This window comes from Syngnathus typhle, linkage group LG1, assembly GCF_033458585.1.
Source record: "Syngnathus typhle isolate RoL2023-S1 ecotype Sweden linkage group LG1, RoL_Styp_1.0, whole genome shotgun sequence".
In the NCBI taxonomy this organism is placed as follows: Eukaryota; Metazoa; Chordata; class Actinopteri; order Syngnathiformes; family Syngnathidae; genus Syngnathus; species Syngnathus typhle.
Window position 1 is genome coordinate 3,796,081 of NC_083738.1, and position 11,169 is coordinate 3,807,249.

The window sequence follows — 11,169 nt, forward strand, 5'->3', positions numbered from 1 at the left end:
GACTTACTCTAGTCCAGTAGTCTCTTCGCTTCGACACTTTTGGATCCCACTTCTGACACCATGTTTGATTGTTTAATAGGTACATAGAAACCCTTAAGGCAGAGACGGGACAGACGCTCGTTCAAGTCAAGACGGAACATACTTTATTCTCCTTCCCCCCAGCAACATACAACCCTCACAACGGCTCCTACCCCGCCTATTACTACACAGACTACATGAATTTGTTTTCTTCTAAGTATTGTGGAACAGGATGTCCAGAAAGGGAGGATATCTCAAGGCCGATGGGGAATGCGAAAAACAACTCGTCTTTGTGGTCCAGACACCTGTGCTGAGCAGGGGAAAACCCAAACGAGAAGGAGATGACCATCGACCAATCACCACACAATATTTTGCATGCTTGAATATTCATATTGTGTTTCTTTAAAACTGGGCAACCCGGAAGAATGTCTTGTCTTTTCTGGTCACGAAGGCACACAAGTTTTTGTGTTAAGGACCCAAGACCCAGGCGCCTGTATTAGCTTGCTTTGTCAGGATTAAACAATTGGTAAATTCGGTCTGATTGATCTACTGGTCTTCTCTTTGACAGAACGAACTCGCAAAATTGTTAGGTGCGCCAGTGTGTGGATTAGAACATAGCAATTCTTGTGTTAAGTGTTGATCACAATTTGGAGTCAGATCAATAGCTAAAATCCGTATCCTAACAATTTCTTGGTGACCCCGACGTGATGTCAAGAGAAGGGTTATTGACAACTCGTGGTCTGTGTCCAAGTCATCGGACAGTTAGTCTGGGACAGCTGTCTCCCGGTCGGCGTACCGTTTGGGAATAAGGAATAAGCGCACAACGTTGAGCTGGTACGACGTCTCCTAAACCCTGAGCTCATCAATGATAAGGTAAGCAGGATACCTGTTTCTATATGTCAAAATTCTGCAAATTGAAAGAGGAAATTTAAGAGGAGACTGTCGTTCAGATCAAATAAGGTGTGCAAGAAGTTAAGTTACATATACGGTAAATAAGTTTGGAACTTACGTGTGTATTAAGTTACTGTGGTGAATGGTCTTTGTTGTTTCGCTGGTCTCCAAAAAACACTCGGTGGACAATGGCTGTCCCGGCCAAGCACTCCAGTGACACACGGCTGATTGGGAAAAGATTTTATTCAACCGATGTCAAAGTGATGTCTCTCCAAAAGTTTGAGTGGCCCCAAAAGCAAAGATGGTTCAGCTCTCGACGGCACAGATGTTCGCCCCAAAAAGCTCCCCCCTCTCACAGACAAGCCTATCTTATACCTGCCCGAACCGTTGATGTCATGACTTGGGGTGCAGCTGCTGTTCGTATTTTAGTCTACTCGTTGCTCCCAAATGTCCTAAGAAGGACATGTAGAAGACGCTTTCCCCTGCATAACAACAGCTGCTCCCTTCTATATTCTAAGTTGCTATACCTTGCAGAAACTGAGGCATCTCTGGCCAGCCAAAATAGCTTATGGTCTCCTCACTGCAGCTAAGTCACCATTTAAGGTGACATACGGCGACGCCTAGAATCTAAAATTTACCTCATTCCCCCCTCCGGGACGTTATAAATGTCCCGAAAACGGTCCGAAAAAGAAAGATGACATCGGTAAACATCCAAAAATCTTCACCCAACCAAAATTTACAGTCACGTCTACAATACGGCCTAGAAATTCGCAGACTAAATCACGCTCAAGACATGCTACGTAAGGTTACATTGTCTAAGAAAGCTCAAACTCTTCAGGTATCCAACTGCTCCTTGACAGCAACCTGAGGCCTCACAGGAACCACAAATAAAGATAATTGAAGTCCACCTTCTCCAAATGACGATAACCACCCCCCTTAGGTAATACCGTAACACCATCGATAATTTGGGAAGTAATGAATTTGGCGTGGTCCGTTAGAAACCCCAAAAAGCTGTCGGCCCTCCCTCGAGCGAAAAAACCTGCCTGTCTAATGACAAGGAAAAAGAGGGAGGCCCTTTCTAACAACCCCAGTGATTCCCTCCACCTGGCGTCAGCCAGGTAACAAGGAGTCCCGGCACACATCACAAAACAGTATGAGCTCACAGAACAGTAAGAAAAAGAAATGACACGTTCAACGACTGCCAAACGGTCAAGTCGCATCGTCACCTAATCAACATGCCATGATTTAACAAAATGAGGTATAAAAAACGGAATAAAAAAACGAGGTATACAACAAAGAGGTATCAAAACATGCTTATCGACTCAAAACCCCGAAATGTAGCCCCCCTTCTCATGTGTGAGTGCGTGCTGAGGCAGAGTCCAGTCCACCGAATCTTCCCATGGTGGGTCGTGCCAGGTACCCCTGCCCAGGGCCTGCTGTCCATACAAAGTCCTTATGTCCAGTTCACTGTCCATAGAGTCCCTTGCACGGCCCCGGTCCACATCCAGGGGTTCTGCAACGAATGAGAACTTCTGCCAGTATTGAGTGATGGCAATGGCACGAAACACAAAGCACACATGCAACTTACCGTTTTTTTCCGTGTATAGTGCGCAAAATTTTACTAATTTATTGTCCTAAAATCCGGGGTGCGCATTATACATGGGTACAAAAAAAAAAAAAAAAAAATTTATTTATTTTTTTATTTTTTTATTTTATTTTTTTTAAGTCCCAATGATCGTCACACACGCAGGGAGGCAATGGGTCCCATTTTTATAGTCTTTGGTATGGTCTTAACTAGGCTGGATGTAATTTTTTTTGTTGGCGTTGATTTCTCCGACTGCCCGTAAACGCACCACCGCGCTTCGTGCGCGCACGGGACAGCAAACGAGCAGGTGATCGAGCAAGCGTCTGATACGAGAGCATTGCGGTCGCATGGAGCGTGTTTGAAGTGAACAGCAGAGAAGAAAGGCAAAGTGTTGTGAAATAAAATGCACAGAACGGATGCGCAAGACACGTCAGCTATATAAAGAGCGAGAGTTGTTTTCTTCCTATTAGTTTCAATTCACAGTTTAATTAGCAGTTTCAATCAGCAAATAACAAAATGCGTATTACAGGTAATATTTTATTTCACAACACTTTGCCTTGTTCCTTTGGTCTCTGCTGTTCATCCTAAAACACAAAGGCGCTCTTTAAGCAATGCGACAGTGAGCGCCCGGCGCGCTGCACCAAATTAAGCTCCCTGCGCAGTGCGCACTGAGGTCCACTTAAATTTTAGAAAGTACATCAGGACTTTAAAAATATCTTCTAAATTTCAGCGACGGCTCTGTCACAATAATCGGCCAGCCCGGTGCAGTTGGGCGGTCGGCGGCGCGCTACGGTTGAGCGTTCTCTCGCACGCTCTCTCTCTCGCTCTCTCTCGCTCTCGCACACACACAAACCGGATATCATACGGAGGCCGCCATTACAGATGCGCAGAACGGATGAGCAAGACACGTCAGCTATATAAAGAGCGAGAGTTCAGTTCTCTACCTAAATCCGTATTACAGGTAATATTTTATTTCACAACACTTTGCCTTGTTCCTTTCTTCTCTGCTGTTCACTTCAAACACGCTCCATGCGCACGGAGCGCGGTGGTGCGTTTACGGGCAGTCGGAGAAATCAACGCCAACAAAAAAAATTACATCCAGCCTAGTTAAGACTATACCAAAGACTATAAAAATGGGACCCATTGCCTCCCTGCGTGTGTGACGATCATTGGGACTTAAAAAAAAAAAAAAAAAAAAAATTAAATTTTTTTTTAAAAATAATTCATAAAAATTCGGTGCGTATTATACATGGGTACAAGCTTTTTTCCAGCATCAGCATGCCATTTTTAGGGGTGCGTACTATACATGGGGGCGCACTATACACGGAAAAAAACGGTAGACATAACGAAGGTGGTAAAGTCTGTCAAGGGCCGGGCAACACTGTACGGTGGACCACATCACACTGGACTCATGCAACACAGCAAAAGAAAATTGAAAATCGGAATACCAAGACATTGGTGCTGTGTTTTTGTTCCCTACACCTGGTTTTCCGCTCTCATCACCGTCCTATCCCCGGTTCTTTATTTATTTTTAGTGTTTTCTATCGCCACTCTCAGTCCTCCCTACCTTTGTACTCACGTCGCCAATCTGTTAAATTTAATCCGAGTACCTATCATTTATTAGCATCCCATCCGCGCATTTCAGATCTGCATCGCGGTCGAACGGGAGTAACGGCATCTGGGTCTGGTCCCTCGGCATTACCACACCTATCCACCGTAATATCATGGCCTTTGCGCAAGTCAATATCACAGTGCAAAAACAAAACATTACACACAGCGATATCCCGAGTGCCCCCAGCACCTGCGCCACTATCGTTCCCACAGGTCCCAGTCTATCCTGTATCCACCCCGTCGCTGACCAACCAGCGCCCTCAGACGGCCCAAAAGAATCCCGAATGACTCTAAGCGCGTCAATGATACTGGTGATGTTGTCAGTGTTATCTGGGATCAAAGTGTAGCAAGCGTCGTCCGTCAAATTTAGGGCTACGCACAACCCCCCTTGCCTTGCCAAGATATAATCCAAAGCCATGTCGTGTTTAAGCAGAGTCAGCCGATGGCTCCTTTGGGTAAGCGACAACTGTCTGAAACCCTTGATCGTCTCATTCGCGAACCCCTGAAGGGTATACGTGATGTTATCAATGTGATCTGCCAAAAATGTGACCCCATACCAGGGAAAAATCCCAAGGCCCCATTTTTCTCCCAAGCTAATTCTCCAATGATACGCGTCGGTAGTATGAAACGCCGCCATCTCCCTCTTAGCCCTACTAGGGACCTCTCTAAAAGCCTTCTCCTCAGGCTTGTGGCCCTTCCTAATCGCCAACACCTCGAACGGAAGCTTCAGGGTGGCAGAATAGCAGCAACCCAACCATCCATACGGCAAAAACAAATAAGCTCTAGTTCCACAAACCCACCAGATGTCTCTAAGATTCCCTACAGTCGTGTTCCCAGGCACCGTGCGATTCGCCACCATCACAGTAATCGCCTGATAGGAGTCTGGTAGAGCAAAGGTCACCGGATGGACGGCTCCCCTCTGCCCCCATGCTTCTCCTGGGAATTGCATGGAGTAATAGTCGCAGTCTGCCACCCCCATAGGCACCCCCGGCCCTCCATGTGTCACATTAGAGCAAAAACAGGTGGGCACCTTTACAGATGGCACATCTATGGATTCTGGCACAGCGACTTGGATGTCCTCATGCACGGCGAGCAAATCCAAGTAGGGAAGTTCGCTTATCCAGGCGCACTCCCCTGTGGGCTTGAAAATCTTCCTGACCTGCGCGTCGGTTTCAGGTGCCTTCCACGACTGTTCGTATACCAACCAAAGCAATAATCTAAGCTGGCAATTGTCGGATACCGGCACCGGTATGGTCTGGAACACGGCCTTAAGCGTACTTGGTGATTTCACTCTTACTAAACACGGCCCACTCACCGCCTTAGACGATTTAATCGAATGCACCATCAGTTGATACCACATGTTCCTTCCTGCCCATTCATCAACCCCAGGTAATGCCGAGGCATCGAACCCATAAGCCTTCCATGCAGCCTCCCGCCTCGCCATGGCATGCAAATGGGCTTGCACCTCTGCCGGGGACCAGTTTGATTCTGCCAGTGCTTCGTTGACATTTTCCGGAACGTCAGGCGTCGGCTCTACAGCCTCTCTCTCCGACATGAGCGTCCCTGAAGCGGCAGACTGTGTTTCAAAGCTGTCACCAATTGTCGTCACGGGTAAGGCGACATTATTTATGGTGACTGCTTCTTCCTTTTTGACACATTCCGCGACGGGGCTGTATGGATGCTGTTTCGCAATTTCTTTTTTCTCCATCAACGTCACGAAATTAATGCTGTCCACCGTCTTATGACCGCCCGTGCGGTCCGCTTTTCTCGCCCCCCGTTTGAGACAGGTACACGTATAATACCCGAAATCATCTATGCCAATTTTTGTCAGAAGTAGAGCACAATCTCCTAGCACCTCAAACCGCCTATATGTATTTAATAACAGCACATTGTCCGTATGTGTTCGCCCGGCCAGGGCAAGTATGTTACCGGTGTTGTCTTCCCATTCGGCGGTGCGTCTGCACAGGGACCCTTCTTCCTTTCTGCAATTGCATGGCAGTATTGCAGCCCCCCCCAACACTCCCTCAACATTGCTCAATGTACCGCTCCGGCCGGACTCTGTGGCGGACTGGGCGTCCGCCGCTGGGTCCTGCTGGGTGGCGTTGTTCTCTGGGGGCACTACCTCTGGCGGTAGTTGGCTCAGTGTTGTTGTGCTGAGGGTCGTCATCTGCGCCTGGGGAGGGTGCGTCGTCAAGATTGGTATCGTTGAATTGTTGGTTTCCTCTGTCGTCGGCTGTGCCGCCCGCGATGTCCTCAGGGACAGGTTCAGCAGACACATTATCCACCACAGCTTGATCATGCCCATCTTTGTCCCGATCCGGGCCCTCTGGCGATTCTTGTTCTGGCAGTGGTTCTGCAGTTTCGCAGTCGCGCATCCCTCTTTGGGGATCCTCATCTTTGGGCACCTTGACGCAGTGTGTCAAATGGTACCAAGTTGGCGACCCTTGTACTTGCACCGCAGTTCCGGTACAGCGGACAACTTCGAATGGCCCCTGCCGCCTTTCGTTGAACCACTTGCGCCGGAACACTTTCACATACACCTTGTCTCCTGGCTGAACAGTGTCTTTAGTATTTGCCTCGAGTCTCTCTTGTGCCTCCTCCTGTTTCTGCCTGTCAACAACATAGGTGGAAATATTCCTATGTATCGTGGTTAAGTGTTTGACATAGGCTTTCATTTCGTCCTCCAAAATTGACAGGCTTGGGCCTTTCCCACTGGTTCGCAAACATGGTGAGGGCATGCGTCTACCGGTTGCCAATTCGTGTGGGGTCAAATGCAAATCGCGTAGTTGACTCGACCTGCAGACCATCAGTGCCAGTGGTAAGGCAGCTATCCAATTCAAGCCTGTATGTTGACAAATTTTGGAAATTCTATTTTTTAAAACGCCGTTCATTTTTTCACAAATGCCTTGGCTTTGTGGATGATATACTGCGCCAAGCCGCTGTTTAATTCCCAATTTTTGAAATATGATTTTGACCGTTTTATCCACAAACTCTCTCCCGTTATCTGAAGAAATCCTATCCGGCAGACCCCATCTGCTGATGACTTCACGGCACAGAAACTTGGCCACAGACTGAGCATCTTTTCGTTTAGTTGGACAGGCCTCCGGCCATCTTGAGAATCGGTCTACGACCACCAACATGTATCTTTTCCCTTCAACAGGTTGTATCATGTCGACGAAATCTATCACTAGTTCTCTCATGGGGCCATTAGGAGTCGGGATGTAACCCGTGGGGGTGGCTACCCCTCTCCTCACATTGTTTTTCAAACAAATTACACATCTTCCAATGACCTGGTCGATTTGTTCGAGTAGATATGGCGCCCAAAACCCATATTCTGCGGTTATTTTTCGCTTCACCTCCCCCCTTGACACATGGGCTAACCCATGTGCCTCCTGGATTAACAGTCCCAACAAATCTGGCGGCGCCACTATCAGACCCTCGTGATTTCTCCAAACGCCGGTAGAGTCCTGACTCGCCCCCCTCTGCGCCCAAAGATGTTTGTCCATCGGATTAACGGCCGTTTGCATCAACAGTACATCTCTGAGCGTGACCCTGTCCTCGAGGTCAACCTCATGCGTTACTAACAAAACTCTTCCCTTCTGGCTTCCCTTCGTGACCGCCCTGGCTGCCTCGTCTGCCATCTTGTTTCCCTGCGTAACCCTGGACGCATCGGACTTGTGGGCCGCGCACTTCGCGATGGCTATTTCACTGGGCTTCATCATAGCCATCAGCAGTCTCATTATCTGCGCATGATGCTGGATGGGGGAACCGTCAGTTTTCTTGAAGCCCCGATTCCTCCACACAGCACCAAACAGGTGGCACACACTATGCGCGTATGCGGAATCTGTATAGATCGTCACTCTTTTCCCTTCCGCGAGCAAGCACGCTTTCGTTAACCCCACTAGTTCAGCAAGCTGGGCCGAGGCTGGTTGTGGCACCACTCCGGCTTTGATTGTCACAAACTCAGGACCTTGCGCTTGTACCACTGCATAGCCAGCGCACAAATTTTCCCCGACTCGATAACAAGAACCGTCCGTCCAGAGTTCGAGATCCGCCTCGCCCAAGGGGATGGCTTGCAAATCAGACCGTAATCTCGAGTACTTTTCTGACTCATGTAAGCAATCGTGAGGGTCTCCGTCCTCTGAAGTTGGCAAAAATTCAGCTGGGTTTACAGTAGTACACCTTGCTAGAGTGACATCCTCTTGCTCCAAAAGTCTGTAATAGTCCCGGAGCCGGGGCTCTGTCAAGGTGTACTTGCCATGGTTCAACAGAGTCCGAAGACTATGGTGAGTCAGAATGGTCACAGGATAGCCCATGGTTATGGCAGAGGCTTTGTCGTACATCAAATAGACTCCCACCATAGCTCTATAGCAAGGCGGCAGTCCCATCTCCACCTCGGAATAGGATGTTGAATAATAGGCCACAGGTTGGGGTCCAGACCCGGTGCCTGTAGGCTGACAAAGAATCGCACATGCAAACTTTCCCCCTGCTGAGATTGACGTGAATAACACGAAATTTTTGGAATAGTCTGGTAAAGCCAATGCCGGGGCCTCTTGCAACCTTGCCTTGGTTGTTTCAAACGCCACAAGGCCATCCTGTGTCCAATCCAGTGTTGCGTGGAGGTCATTATTGCCTGTGTCTTTGATCATAGCCCTTAGCGGCCCTACCAATTTGGCGTATTCTTCGACCCAGGAGGCCGAATAGCCCGCTATTCCCAGAAATGTTAACATTTGCCTGACGGTTCTGGGTTTCGGAGCCGTCCGTATCGCCTCCAAATGGCCATCTGAGATACGTCTCTGTCCATATGATATTTTCTGACCCAAATAGTCAACTTGTTTTTTACAGTATTGCAATTTCTTTTGGGACACTTTATGACCATTTTCTGCCAAAATTTGCAACAGTCTGATTGAGTCTTTGTGACACGTTTCAACATCTACGGCACAGACAATAATATCGTCCACATATTGAATAACAGTGCTCTGCACCTGTCGTTCCAGCCCTTCGAGGTCATCTTTTAACACTTTGTTAAACACATGAGGGCTATGTTTATAGCCCATAGGAAGTCTCTGATATTGATAAAACTGCCCCTTGAACGTAAACCCGAACAGTCCTTGTGATTCACAGCTGAGTGGGACACTGAAAAAGGCGCCACAAAGGTCCACCACTGAGAAGCACTCAGCATCCGGCGGTATCTGTGCCAGCAGGGTGTGCGGATCCGGCACATCGGCTACATTGTCAATTACCACCTCGTTCACTGCTCGAAGATCATGTACCAGCCGATGGGTGTTGTCAGGTTTTTTCAAGGGCAATATTGGCGTATTACTAAGAGGGGTCTGCGTTATTCTTAACACATTTGCCACGAGCAGCCCTTCAATCTGTGTCTCAATCCCTTGAACTGCTTCCTCTTTCAGTGGATACTGTGTTTTCCATGGCGGCCTGCAGCCTGGCCGAAGATCCACTTTTACCGGTTGCGCTGATTTTACAAGTCCAATATCTGTACTATGGCGCGACCACAGGTAGTCAGGGACCTGCCGTAACATGTCCTCTTTGAGTTGATCAGTCGCCATACTGAGGATGGAGTCGTGCGACAGCTGCACCGTTTGGGGTTGTCCGTGTCCATGCGCTGAGATCATGATCTTCATATACTGCTTATCAGCGCTCACCCACAGCGCAACGTTTCCTTCCAGCGGGGAAAACTTGCGCCTCTCCGCCTCCACCATCATCTCCCCCACATGTTGCTGCTCACAGTCCTCTGCCACCAACAAGGTCACATGTGGGATGCTATTTTTGACCTTGAATTCCTTGTTGATGTATATGTCTCTCTGTATCTTCATGGCCACTCCCTGTGGTCCCAGGACGATACAAGTCCCATTCAATTGCGCTCCATGGGGTTGCCGACGTAACCACTCTTCTGCCTGGGCCTGCGTTAGGTCTTTGTGGTATTGTAATGTACAGTGAAACGGGTACTCGGGGGTCCTTGCTCCTGGTTTATTGGAGTGGATAAACTTTTCCCATTTCTTGTATGGTTCCAACAGGTCGTCGCTGATCTTACCCACCCAAAATACAGTGGGCGTTGACTTCCTGGACTCTGACAGCATCATCACCTGATGGCATGCTTGGTATGGGATCTCAATCTCACATCCATCGGGGGAACACTTTATGGTGCAGTTTAATCCACACAAAGCATCTCTGCCAAGGAGGGCAATAGGTGTACGGTCTGACACCAGGACTGGTATTCTTATCGTGTGGTCTTGCCAGCAGAGCTTTACTGGTCTTGTGGAAGGGATCAGCTGTTTAATACCCTCGAACCCTATTGTCCGCACGAAATGACCGGACATGGGGAGATGTGTAGCGTCTTCGGGCCGGATACAAGTGAAAGCAGCTCCGCTGTCAACCATAGCTGTTAATGGTTGATCATTTACTTTCACTGTTATTATTGGCTCCTGTTCCGGACCTGACACTACCAGCTGACATCCCCCCTTAGGGCACTCTGGGCACCCCTAAAATCCGGGCTCCGGGCCCCCAAAGGGGTGTACCGGGCCTTGGGGCATTTGGGCTCGTTGTTTGACGCCCCCTCTGAAGCCACCTCCAGGGGAGCTGTTGTTGGGTCTGTCGCAGTGGCGAGCCATGTGGCCTGGTCTCCCGCAATTGTAACACACAGTAGGCCTTTGTTGTAGGCCCCCCGGGAGATTCGGCCTTCCTGCCCATCCTTTGTCTCCACGGGCTTTGGCTCCCCAGAGATGGGTCTGTCTATTTCCCCATTGAGGGGCTGGACTGAAGGGCACTGCCATAGCTGACTGCGGCGGTTGTCCAGGCGGGGGCGTGGGCTGTAATATGATTTGTTGCGGTGGAGCTTGCACCACGACCGTCTGCTTCTTCTCCTTCTTAGTGTCCGCGAGTTGCACCTGGTTCAGCCTCCTCACCACTTCTTGGTCTTGTTCCTTTTGGGCCATCTCCTTCTTGCGGAACCAATCAACTTGATGAGCTACGTGATCGGTGTAGACATTAGTCGTCATGTTTCCCAGTCCCACTACTTCAGCCAGTTTACTCCTCACTTGCAGGGG

General features: G+C 48.9%; 1 protein-coding gene across 1 annotated transcript; it reads right to left on the reverse strand.

Annotated features, from left to right (window-relative positions):
* Positions 1-1,134: 1,134 nt before the first annotated feature.
* On the reverse strand, positions 1,135-10,503 carry LOC133157090 (uncharacterized). Its single transcript, XM_061283349.1, has 2 exons — positions 6,035-10,503; positions 1,135-2,422 (listed from the first exon to the last, which is right to left on the reverse strand). The coding sequence occupies exon 1, from the start codon at positions 10,501-10,503 to the stop codon at positions 6,130-6,132; it is 4,374 nt and encodes a 1,457-aa protein (XP_061139333.1). The 3' UTR covers positions 1,135-2,422; positions 6,035-6,129.
* Positions 10,504-11,169: the final 666 nt, after the last annotated feature.

What these genes read in the sequence shown, in the direction of transcription:
- LOC133157090 (XM_061283349.1), bottom strand. Translation starts at nt 10,503, where the DNA reads ATGGTTGACAGCGGAGCTGCTTTCACTTGTATCCGGCCCGAAGACGCT.